Source organism: Myxine glutinosa, chromosome 11 (assembly GCF_964187855.1).
Source record: "Myxine glutinosa chromosome 11, kmMyxGlut1.1, whole genome shotgun sequence".
NCBI classification, from domain to species: domain Eukaryota; kingdom Metazoa; phylum Chordata; class Myxini; order Myxiniformes; family Myxinidae; genus Myxine; species Myxine glutinosa.
Genome location: NC_136271.1, coordinates 134,509,664 through 134,523,036, shown reverse-complemented (window position 1 = coordinate 134,523,036; position 13,373 = coordinate 134,509,664). Strand labels below are relative to the sequence as shown.

General features: G+C 47.9%; 1 protein-coding gene across 1 annotated transcript in view; it reads left to right on the top strand.

The window, feature by feature from the left end:
* The window catches only part of LOC137436142 (uncharacterized), a 63,617-nt gene extending 56,805 nt beyond the window's left edge, over positions 1–6,812 (top strand). Inside the window, exons 8-10 of the mRNA XM_078786318.1 lie at positions 6,183–6,231; positions 6,522–6,565; positions 6,694–6,812. Coding sequence (XP_078642444.1) covers positions 6,183–6,231; positions 6,522–6,565; positions 6,694–6,812 — 212 coding nt within the window. The remainder of the gene's footprint in view (positions 1–6,182; positions 6,232–6,521; positions 6,566–6,693) is intronic.
* The last annotated feature ends 6,561 nt before the right edge of the window (positions 6,813–13,373 follow it).

The following is a 13,373-nucleotide window of genomic DNA, read 5'->3' as shown; positions in this document are numbered from 1 at the left end:
GAGTGAAACATGGGTTAACGGGGGTAGAAAACAGAATGGCCGCTCAAGAGAATCAAATAGAGGGAGTGAAAAATGGGTTAGAGGGGTTAGAAAACAGTATGGAAGGCAAATTGAGGGACATGAGGGACCAAGCGGAAAGGGAAGTTAAACAAATGGAGCAGCAGATAGAGGGGGTCAGAATGGGGGTAGAAACCAAACTGGATGCTCACAGGGAGGAAATGGAGCAGATGAGGGTGGCATCTGGGCAGGAGATGCAAGTGATGGGAGAGCAGATCAGAAGAGGAGTGAGTGAGGAGGTCGGAGGAGTGCGCGAGGAGGTGAGGCACTGTGAGGAGCACATGGAAAAGGAGGTGAGAAAGGGGACTGTAAAGTTACAAGGGGGCATAGAGGACCTGACGCAGGAGGTGGAGCAGCTGACGGTGGGACAGACGGAGTTAGTGGAGCAGGTTCAAAGGAACACTGCGGTATTAGGAGGTTTAAAGGCGACACAAAACGACATAAAAAACGACTTAATAGCGACAAAGAGGGAATGTCAGATGGTACGTGAGGGACTGACAACGAGGTTGGACGAGGTGGTAGAGGTAATGGAGACGAAGGACCGGCAGGTGAGGACGCACATGGAAACGGTCAAGGTAGCCTTGGAGGACGAGCTTGAGGAGACGTACCGGGGAATAAAAGAGGTGAGGCACAAATTAGAAGAAGTGGAAGAAGGGGTGAGCGAAATTAAGAAGCGACGGAGAGGGGATAACAAAGAGATAAAAGAGGAGATAAAAGAATTGGTCCAAAGTCTGTGTTTGGATCGTGATGTGCTCGTTAACCGGATGAGGGATTCGCAGGTGATGGAGGAGAAGCGAAGAGGAAGAGGACCCGGTGTAAGTGGTGACCAATATGGTCGTGCGTATGATGCGCCAGGTGATTTAAGAGGCTTGGCGGTCGAGATAGACCCGGGTGTTCGTGAGAGGCCGTTGGTGAAGTGTGCGACAGGTCTGGTGTGCGAAAGAGGAGGTGTGCGAGAAAGTCCGACTCTGGGGTGTGTGAGGAAAAAGTGCGTGCCAGGGAGTGAGTGTGCTGGCGAGAGTGAGTCGGTCGTAGCGCGTGTGCGAGGGAGCACGTGGAAGCGCGGTGTGGTGAGTGTTACAGAGGGTGTGACGGGAGAGTGTGCGCAGGAGTGTGCGCGAGAAAGGTGTGTGACGGACAGGTGCATGAGGAAAGAGTGCGCTGTCAGAAGTAAGGAAGAGTGTCCACCTGTGGTGAGTGTTACAGAGGGTGTAACGGGAGAGTGTGCGCGAGAAAGGTGTGTGACGGACAGGTGCATGGGGAAAGAGTGTGCTGTCAAGAGTAAGGGTGAGTGCGTTGTCAAGAATGGAGGTGAGAGTAGTGAGAGTGACAAGGAGAGTGAGTTGGTTGTGACAGGTGAGCGAGGATGTACACCTGGGATGGAAGGATGCACACCTGGAATGGTGGAGCGTGAGTGGGAATGCACGCTGGAGTTGGTGGTGAGGCACGTGGTTGGGTGTGCGAATGAGGGCACACCTGTGATTGTCACAGAGGAGGTGACCGAGGAGGGGGCGCGAAGCGGTGTATTGGTGAGGTGTGCGACCAACGAATGTGTGCCAAAATGTTCGGTGGTCAGGTGTGTGACCAAGGCTGTGAGTGGAATGAGAGTACCGAGGTGTGTAAGGAAAGGTACGACGAGGAGCATGGAGACGGCTGGATGTGTGAGCAAGGAACGGGCTGCGGGGTGTAAGCATGCAGGTGAAGCATCGACGTTAGACGGGGTAGAGTTTAGAACGACTTATAGCCGAATCGGGCCCTCGGTGCGTGCTGGGCCTCGCTTTGAACGGCCGCGTCCGTGCTCCACTAGGCGGAGCGGGCAGCCCGATAGGAAGGGTCGTTATGGCGACCACGTTTTGTTGAGACGTGCCGGCAGGTCGAGATCGGGACATTGGATGGCTCCACGCCGAGGTGATGCGTGGGATCTCGGCACGGGTAAACCCCCGTCCCTGCACCGAGTGCCGGACGCATCCAGCCGCTGGCACAAAACAACCAGCACCCATTGCTTGGCTTTACGAAGCCGGGCTTTGGACAGGGATTGGCGCACCGAGAGGTATTAGTGAGTCGACTGGGTGATGAGGTTAGTGTATTGGACCCAAAATTAGAGAAAAACAAAATTTGATGATTGGCAAGGGATTGGCAGTAGTGATTGGCAGATGATGGGTAGTGATTGGCAAATTTTTAATTTGTTGAAATTTGATGTGCAAAATTGGTAGTGAGAGACCCCCGATGTGGTGGGATGGCAAATCCACCATCCTTCCCATGTGGGGGGCAAAGGAGCAATAGCTTATGGGGTGTATGGCAGTGAAAACTAGCCCGGGTGGGTTAGGATATTGTGTGTAGGGATCTAGAGAAGATGACCTTAGGTAACGTTAAGGTTAGTTAGTGACTGATACCTGTAGTGGGGACGCAGGTAGATTAGTGTGGATTATAATGACGAGGGAGCGCAATAGTTTAAAGGGACGACTGGGAAGCGCAAGTTTCAGAAGGGAGTAGTTAGCTGAGATGATGCCGTGTTTGTGAGAATTGAACAGGTGTGATTGCACAGGTGTGCAACTGGACAGGTGTGTGGAGCAGTGTATGAGTAGTGAGTGTGTGGATCAGCGCGAATGCGCTTGGGGAGAGAAGGGTGCAGGTGGCACCAGGTGTGAGAGCACAGGTGTGCAGGTACAGGTGTGTGGAGAGAGTTGGAGTGAGTGGTACGGAGTGGTGTGCATGGTGCGAAGGTGTGGATGGGGGAAGAGTGGACCCCTTTCACGAGCACCCGGGGCGGGTAGTGTAAGTGTTAGGTAGAGGGTGCAGGTAAATTGTGGTTGGATATTGGCATTTGTGGTGCGGTTGCAGAATGGTGTTGTGAATGGGTGCATTAGTGTTGTGGAAATGGCTGGGCGTGTAGCCTGTTAGTGTGTGTAGTTGGTTGGGCACTCCACCACTGTGAGGATGTCGGCCAGGTGAGGCCGCAGGTGGGCTCTGGGAGCCGGTAGTTGTGAGTGGGTGCCTGAGGATCCCGGGTGTGGATCGGGCAGCCCAGTGCCAGAGAGGGCACGGAGTGGGGAGAGAGCCAGAGGGCCTTCCCCTGGTAGTTAGGTTAGGGTAAGGAGCAGGTAAGCTCGGAGGCAACTGCAGTGGTGGAGGTGTGCAGGTGGGTAGACCCACTGGGAGAGGTACACGTCGCAGCCCAGAAATTGTACGAGGGCACCGGGAGATGAATCGGGGGAGTGAGACCCCAAATTGAAGAGCACCACAGTTTGGCCAATGGGAATTGGTTTTTAGAACCCATAGTGTAAGAGGGCCAATGGTTTGGCCGGAGAAAGACCCCGGGTAGTGTAAAGTTGTTAGTCATTTAGGAAATAGTTAGGATTGATGAACCTGTCGCACCATACGCAGCCACTTACCTGTGGTGATGATGATGACTCCACACCTGTGTTTTCTTTGTTCTGTGTGCAGGAAATGAGATTGCTGTGGATTTGTGAGACGCATCACGACGTGGATGAGACATTGGGGTGATTCCATCTCTCCCTCCTTAGGAGGGACTGATGATGAATTGGTGATGGCAAATTTTGATGTGCAGTTGGAGATGGCAAATTTTGATGAGAGTTGAAAATGGCAAATTTGATTGGTTAGGAGGGAGAGAAGACGAATTTGGTTTATGGGAGGAACGGGGAAGACAGTAGGGATGTTTGTCGATTTGTAAAGTAGATGTTTATGGGTAGTGTTGTGTTTTGTGGATGCAGTAAGGGGTAAGGGAGGGGCCATGTAGGTTACCTGGTGGGGGGGGGCGTACGATAGGAACGTACCTGTCTCACCTGGTTCCCATGTGCCCCCAGTGTGCATCACCTTACATTGCGTGCATTTTTGCGCCCTTACCACCTTACTCACTTGTTTCTTCTTTTGTCTCCCACCTCCGAGGATCTGGCTTTGGGGTAGAGAGAGAGGAGAGAGAGGTGCTGGCTGCGCAGTTGTGGGCCTGCACTTTCGCTGTTTGCTGCCGGGATCGATACACCATATGGACCGCAATGTTTGTGGCCACCCACAATGGACCGCAGTTCGTTTGCGGCCAAGCACCACCCGGGGATGGACCTATGGGTCAACGTGGCACCTATGCCATACAGGTGAACCACTTTTAGTTACCACCAAGTGCACCACAAGAAGAGCAAGAGACACCTGCAGGGTTAGGGGTTGTCGAGTTTATTTTTATTCCAATGAACAATGGTGACTGCACCGATTGGCGGTGGGGTGGTGCTTTTGATGCTGGGACAGGGTGCTCTGCACGTTATTAAAGGCCGTCGGCCACAGAGCACTCGTGGGTTGGTGTATCGATGTTGGCAAGCGCGCTCTCTCTATGCATAACATCTGCATGTGTTCCTCCAAAGACAGGTCCTGGATCGTAGTGTAGATATCAGCGTAATCTTGTAAATAATGCTCCCTACCGGCTGTATGTGTAGTTTGAGAATTCTTTCCGGATTCGGTTATCCTGTGGGTGTGTTTCTGTGAGGAGAAGGGTGCAACGTCGCAGGGGGACATATTTACTCATTTGTGAATATCTGTAAAACTGTCGCACTCAGGGTAGAGTTAATAGTAGAGGGAACTACATTGCGTGCCACACTAAAGTAGGTAAAAATTTATCGGGTCGGGACGCCCCGAGGGTAGAGAAGGGTGCAATGTTGCGAATATGGAATTTGGCCTCCATATCCGCTTGTAAATATTCCCCTATTTTCTCCAATACTCCCCAACTTTCCCCAATCCCCCATTCCCTAGTCCCATTGCATGTAAATAACAATCAGTAGAGCCGACCTTCCCCTTATTCCCCCATTAAATGTCGTGCCCAGGTCCACCGCACCACACGTAGCCAACTTTCGGACATCTTCCTAGTTATTCTTAATCTATGTCAGTTAAGGCCTCGTTTCCATTAATTATGACTCTTCGTTGCACCAGAATGTGATTATATGGCATCAGTAGTGAGTTTAGGACCTTTCCCATACCTCCTCCCATCTTCTTCCCCAAACAACAACAACAACAACAATTACAACAACAATTACAACTACAACTACGACTACAACAACAGAGGGGCGGGGAGTGTGCGTCCTCACACCGGCTCGGTTACCCGCCATGACCATACGCTCCACGGCGTTACCCCGAAGGGGCTGGCTGTCAGCTCCTCGTCAGGGGCGGAGCCAGTAACCCCCCCACGCACCCAATGAGAAGCAACGTGCCGATTCCACGAGGCGGAGCTAACGAGCCGAGGGCGTGTCACTCCCCGCCGGATATACGCGGCCCCGCGCCGGATGTGACGTCAGATGCGCCCCCAGCCTGGAGAGAGAAGTCGCCACCCCTCGAGCGCTGCAATACCTCCACCGCATCTCTTAAACTGGACCGTACGTGATCCTGCCCTGAGCCCAGGTGCACCTGGAGCGATCGCTACCCGCTTTCGTTGCAATCAAACCCCCGTGTGAGTGAGCCTTGTCCCGTTTATTTGTCGTCTGTTGGGGTTAATATAAGTGTGTTTAAGTGCCCACCTTCCTATGTTTCCCTCTTGTCCCTGTAATCTAAACCTTCCGCATTATTGTAATAACAACCTTTGAGAACCGTATCCCTGGTGTCGTGTCGTATTAATTCCAGCCGTGTGTCTTCTTTTTCCTTCATTGGTCTAGCATAGCGCGATTCGTCAACGTTCGGGCACAATCGGGTAACTTGTGCAGACGTGGTCATACCATAAAACCGCTCGGTAAATAACATCCAAGCCACGTCTGTAACAATATATATATATATATATATGTGTGTGTGTATATATATATATATATATATATATATATATATATATGTGTGTGTGTGTATATATATATATACGTATGTGTGTGTGTGTATATATATATATACGTATGTGTGTGTGTGTATATATATATATACGTATGTGTGTGTGTGTATATATATATATACGTATATGTGTGTGTGTGTATATATATATATATGTGTGTGTGTGTATATATATATGTATATATATGTGTATATATATATATATATGTGTATATATATGTGTATATATATGTGTATATATGTAACTTGTATGACTGGTTGCATTAACGTTTGATTTTGATGTCAGAATTTGGTTTTTCTTTTTTCATACTTAGGTGTCGTTATATCAGAAAAAGAAGAGGTAAAGCAAGCACAAGAGTTGAGGTAGGTTGTTGTTGCACTCATGCTGGTGTAAAACTGCTTCACAGTAAAGTGCATGGTACAAAGCAAGCCACTGGCAGGGAAAATATAAAGGTTGTACATTTCTTTGTAATGTTAGATGGCGTCACCATCATTCACACATAGTGAAGTGGCATACCATTGAGACGTATCTGGTGAAACAAATATGTTGACTTAGCACCAAAAATATTCTCCCATTTTTCTCCAAAAAAGATAGTTTGATCATTTTGTCATAAATTCTCAGTCACTTTCAGCATGTTTTTGTTCCACAACAGCAGTGAAAACGAACCCCCAATGCGCATATCTTCCTTAGTGCGAGGTAAGCAACCTTTTCAGGTAAATCGCCAATTCACCTACCCTACTGTGTCCCTTTAGCCACGTGTGTTTTGGCAGCAGGCAGATGTAAATAATAAGGTCATTGTTTTGCTTACCCTGCTGACCCACCAGGGAAGAAAATTCACAGACTTGGGCGCACCAGCTTGCGAAGGCAAAATCTGCCCTTTGATATCCTGCAATCGCCCTCTGAGCGCAACACCTTCGTATACATCCAGGCATGTTGCTTTTGAGGACAATTACAATGAACCAAAAATTCAAATATTCATCATTTTTTAATACTTTAGGTCTACATTCACCACAATTTCCTGCTTACCTATTTATCTTGGTGTGTGTATGTATATCTATCTATATATATATATATTGTTACGGACGCGGTTAAAGATGTTATTTTACCGAGCGGTGGTGTTGCCGCGACCGAACAGTTATTCCCCGACTAGAACCCGATTCCACCCAAACGTTGGCCGTATCGCACCGCGGCTGCCCAATATGGAAAACTCTAAAGCGACCGAATGCAAAGAGGAAAACGAAGGCAAAGAAAGGTTTGGAAATACTACTAAATTTATTTACTATTCACACACATAAGCAAAAAGACAGCAGTCACGTTTATTTACAAGCACATGAGACGCAGGTGACACAGTGAAAATACTAGCTTATACAGACTTATTGTTACTACCCAGGGACAAGACAAAAGACAGACTACGAGCACACTTACACGGGGAATGATGATAGGACTGGCGGGAGATGGATGGCTGGCGGGATAGGGAGGTCCACTCGTCCTGCCCCGATCGACTCGTTGGGCAGCCGCCGCCCCTTCGCGGCCCTGCTCCAAACTGCCGTCCAGGCCTCACGCTGCTGTGGCTGCAGTTGCGGTGGCTCGATTTGCAGCTCAACTCTGGACTTCTCTCGCAGTTTCGGTGGCTCGATCTGCAGCTCAACTCTGGACTTCTCTCGCAGTTCAGGTGGCTCGATCTGCAGCTCAACTCTGGACTTCTCTCACAGTTTCGGTAAAAGCTCATCATCTCCCTTCTGCCCTTGGGAAAAACCCTGCCGTGGGTTATATAGGCCCCACCCCTCAACCTTCGCGAACCTCCTCGATGTTTCTTTCCACACCCTCTCCAAGTCCAACCCCTTGTTCGTGTTGGTTGAGTGGGGCTGACTCACTCCTCCCCTCTATGACGAGGTGGGGACCCGCCTTTCTTCCCCAACCCTGCCTCGTGGTCAATGGTGGATGAAGAGAAAACCGCCCAAAATGCAGTTGGCAATTGACGAAAAGGGGGAATGGAAGTTTTGGGAGTGGGAATGAAGGGAATCTATCTCTTTCACTGGTGCAATGGAGTATTTCAATTAATGGGAGACACAGCCTTACCCTAAAACACATAATAAGATATAAGCTATCGAACAGGGGTCTTCTATGATTAGCTGTTGTGGGGATGCTTTATGGACTAATTATGGGACGCCCTTTGACCTTTACACAGCTCCGGAGGCAGGAGGCGCAGAATATACAATAATAATAATAATAAAACACACAATAAAAAAAATACAGTCCTCATATCCGCAACAATATGTATATACTGTATATATGTATATAATGTATATACTGCATATATTGCATATACTGTGTATATGTATATACTGTGTATAATGTATATATATATATACACACACACAGACTTGGCATTTAATATGGAATTTTTTTTTTCTTGACTTGGGTTTACTTTCTTAACTCAGCGTATCAATCTGGTGAGTTTCTTTTACACTTTGGTGATTTATTTGTTAAAAGAACCATGTCACTGATTGTCTGTCGCAGCAAGAAGTCAACAACAGGATTATATCACAGGTGGCGTGGCAAAATGTACGGACAGGGGCATTTGACGATTGGCTTCACAGTCGGGTATACAAGGGTTGTTGCGTTCTGTATTAGTGGAAAACAACTGCTGCACGTCTCCAAAAGTTATTTCCGCCTCCTCTGGAGATGGTCCGTCAACTCGACAATGCTGTTTGTCATGAGTGGTGGCTTTACGAAATTACGGCATGAAAGAGCGTGCTATTGCTCGGCAGTATGGCATTACTCAAGGTCAGGTGTCAAAGATCCTGAAACGAAATGCTCAGAGGGGTGTCCCTACTCCAATACCGAGGCTAGGACGTCCCCGCAGAATCACAAGGAGGGATGATCACCAGCTGCAACGGTTAGTCCACAATGGCCGTACCAAGTCAGCTAATCGGCTTAGGGCTGAGTGGCAGCAACTGACAAATGTGCCTGGATCCAGAAGGCTGGTCAACCAACGACTGGTTCAAGCAGGTTATTGTGCCAGGCGTCCCCTGAGAAAGCCACGCCTGACCAGACAACACCGCCAGCACCGATTGCAGTGGACCAGAGAGCACCATCAATGGCAGCCAGGACACTGGAATCACGTGATCTTCAGTGACGAGTCTAGATTTCTGGTCTATCGTCAAGATGGCCGCGTCAGAGTGCGCAGACAAGTGCATGAAGCCTACAACAAAGATTGTATAGTGCCAAGAGTCCAAGCTGGAGGTGGTGGGGTGACCATTTGGGCTGCTTTTCATGCAGGGGGCAAAACTGACCTGGTTGTTCTGAATGGAAACCTGAACCAGTTCAAGTACAGGGCCATTCTGGAAGAAACATTGCTTACATTTGCTCGTGCAGCCTTTCGAGGAAACTTTGTCTTCCAAGATGACAATGCACGGCCTCATCATGCTCGCATGATCCAACACTTTCTTTCTGACCGTGGTGGCGAGCATATGGAGTGGCCTGCCATGTCCCCGGATATGATTCCGATAGAGAACTTGTGGGCAGAATTAACACGTCAAATCAACCACTTGGACCAGCAGCCGACCTCTGTGCGTGAATTGCAGCAGGCTATTGTCACTGCATGGCAAGCGATTCCTGTCCAAACCTTGGCAAATCTCGTGAACAGCATGCCTCAACATGTACGTGCTCTCCTGAATGCTCGTGGGGGTTACACGAAGTACTGAACTGTAATTTTACTGTCCGTAATCCCAGTCGTAATTTAACTTTTGTTTTTGTGAAAAAAAATTTTGGCTAATGTGCAAAATAAAGAGATACTTCTGGAAAACGTACAGAAGTTTAACACAGTACTGTCCATGAATTGAGTTCGATATCAGTTTGCATCACTTTCAAGGATCAATTTATTTGTTTCGAAATGTCAAATGTGGTTTTTGTTTCTTTTAAAGGTCACATTAACAAAATCTAGAATAATTTCAACATAATTCCAATGAACTTTTGGTTCGAAGACATCTTGAAAAGTAAGTTCACCCCACAAAAAAAATATTCCATATTAAATGCCGTGTGTGTGTGTGTGTGTGTGTGTGTGTGTGTGTGTGTGTGTGTGTGTGTGTGTGTGTGTGTGTGTGTGTGTGTGTGTGTGTGTGTGTGTGTGTGTGTGTGTGTGTGTGTGTGTGTGTGTGTGTGTGTGTGTGTGTATGTATATATATATATATATATATATATATATATATATATATATTGTTGCGGATATGGGATTTGGCCTCCATCCATATCCGCTTGTAAATATTCCCCTATTTCCCCAATACTCCCCAACTATCCCCAATCCCCCATTCCCTAGTCCCATTATCTGTAAACAACACTCTGTAGCCCCGACCTTCCCCTTTTTCCCCCATTAAATGTCGTACCCAGGTTCACCGCATCTCACGTAGACAACTATAGGACATCTTGCTAGTTATTCTTAGTCTATGTCAGTTAAGGACTCGTTTCCATTAATTCTGACTCTTCGTTGCACCAGAATGTGATTGTATGGCACCATTAGTAAGTTTAGGACCTCCCAATACCTCCCCGCATCTCTTCCTCATGGAACAACAGCACCAACAACAACAACAACAACAGCGGCGGCGGCGGCGCGGGGAGTGTGCGTCCTCACTCCGGCTTGGTTAGCCGCCATTGAACATGTGCTCCGACGGGGTTAACACGCAGGGGCTCACTGTCAGCTCCTCGTCAAGGGCGGAGCCCGGTAACCCCCCGCACCCAATAAGAAGCGGCGGACCGATTCCATCTGGGACGGAGCTAACGAGCCGAGGTCGTGTCACTGCCCGCTGGGCATGCGCAGGAAGACGGAGGTGACGTCAGATGCGCCTCAGCTTGGAGAAGAAAGGACGCCACCTCCTAGCGCTGAGATATACCTCCCCGCCTCTCTGGACCGGACCGGGTCGATTCTGCCCCTGAGCCAAGGTGCACCTTGAGCTATCGACTGCCTGCCCTCCCCTGCCATCAATCCCCGTGTAAGTCAGTCTTGTCCCGTTTGTCTGTGGTCTGTCGGGAATAAGATAAGACCGTGTATAAGTGCCCATCTTGCTGTGCTTTACCTCTTGCCGTGTAATCTAACCGTTCTGCATAACCAATATTATATCCTCCTCCGGAGGTCTTGAGAACTGTACCCCTTGTGTCGTTGCCTTAATCCCAGCCGTTGTGTCCTTTCCTTCATTGATTTAGCATAGCGCGATTCGGCCAACGTTCGAGTGTAATCGGGTAATCTGTGCGAACACGGCGGCCATTCCGCTCGGTCAAGCAACATCTAAGTCGTGTCCGTAACAATATATATATATATATTTATATATATATATATATATATATATATATATATATATATATATATATATATATATATATATACATACAGATATAATATATATAGATATGGATAGATATAGATAGATAGATATATATGTGTGTGTGTTATTTCATTTACGGCCTGGCCTCGATGAAGACGATAGAGTCCGTGACTGGAGCGTTAAACATTTAAAAAAAAAAAAAAAAGAGAGAAGAAGATTGAGGTAAATGCCACAATTTGTACCCACAGGGTCCAACTTCAGTCTGCCAGTTGAGACTGGACCAGCGACTCCAGATTTCCATGCAGGTATTCTCAAATGCCAAAAGTAGACAGCATGTTTTGAGTTTTATCTGCAGTTCCAACCACATTTCCAAGCTGGCCTCCAAAGCCAGTCGCCGACTGGGCATCCTCCGTCGTGCGAAGTCCTTCCTTGGCACACCTGAGCTCCTCGCCACATACAAGGCTTTCATCTGCAGCTCAATGGAATACTGCTCTCCCCTCTGGGCTGGTACTCCTGCCTCACACCTAGCTCGTCTTCACGCTGTTGAATCCAAAGCTTTCAGAATCATTGGAATCTCCCGTGATGAAGCTAACTCCGAGGGCCTTTCACTTACTCACCGAGGGCAGGTTGGTGGTCTTTCTGTCTTCTACCGACTTCTCTCTGGCCTTGCTCCCCCAGCTCTGTCTGTGCTTTGTCCCCCAAATATTCCTACAGGTCGCACAAGAGCTGGGTGTAACCCTCATGGTGAAACTGCCAAAATCAAGACTCTCTGCTCACCTTCACTCTTTCATTCCCCTTTTCTCTCGCCTCTGGAACAAACTCCCTCACTCTCTTCACTCCCACTCCTCCCTCCAGGTCTTTAAAACAGCTCCTCACCACCATCTCTTGTCTTCCCCCATCCAAAACCTTGCTCTTTTCCACCCCCGTTAATTCACCCCAGATCCAATTTTTTGAAATATCGACTTTTTTCCTGTAAGTCCTAGCTGTGTCCACGTGGTTTTTACCTCTCCCTTCCCCCACCCCACGGTTCCTCCCCCAAGCCCTGTCCCTCCCACAGATCTCCCGATCTCCCTTTTCTCAAATGTTGTGCTTGTGCTTCCCCCTCTCCCCATCTTGTGCTTCCCACTCCCTTTATCTTATATTTTATGTGTCGGTTTGTCTTTTTGTGATTACTGTTGGCTCTTACATGAGACTCGATGTTGTATTTAAAAAAAAAAAGTGTCACATCATTGCCGCTTGTTACCCATAATTGGTTGCGTTCTCCAATATTGAGATTCAGTCTAAAAATTATTTTGAGTCTTTTATAGTGTCGAACCCAGTGACACCTCATCAGTGTGCTGTATGATAACCGCGTAGTGAAGGATCGAATCCGAGTCGATACTTCCTATCGAAGCAAAGTAATTATTTTCTTGGGAATGCCACATATCCCGATCTCATCACCAACCTTTTCTAATCAACATCCAAATATTGTGCTTTTTATTTAATTTCATGATTCAGTACATGGTGTACGATATTGCACCACATTCGAGTTCAGTTAACGACAGTCGAGGTGTTTTTTTTATATATATTTATGATGCGGGATGTTCGAGCGAAGTATCCAGGTAGCCTTAATTGAATCGCAACGTCTTGCGTGCTCGTGATTGTCCGGCCTGCCGAGTAAGCCGAAGCCTCAAGCCTTTGAGGGGGCACACGGTGGTGTTCGTATTCCCCAACGCTGTTGCTGATAGGCCCGACCAAGCAAAATAACTAAAAACGATTGCATTTCCAGGCACGAGCCACGCTAAACCATTCAGAATGGAGATCCTTCCCTCCGCATGGCGTAATTTGGCAGGCTGACTGCGAAACTGCCTGCCTTTCATTGCTTTCCACTTTATCCCATAATTTGGTAGGCAGGGAAATGTTAAAGCAAAATAATAAATTTCATTCCCTCCGGCACTGAAAACACCCATGATTTTTGAAGGCTGCTCGGGTATTTTGTTCCTCGCAAACTGCAGGGCCCGTTGATTTACGGTGGCACCACAATGGAAGTGAAATGCGATCCGCTGCATCAATTGTGATGATAGCATTTTCCATGAGTGGTAACTCTGATGTACACACTTGCACGCCGCAGCCAGTGTGTCGTGGGAAAGCTTGGAGGACCACAGTACACCACGTTCTTACTGTCAGATGTTTCTTTGATATATATA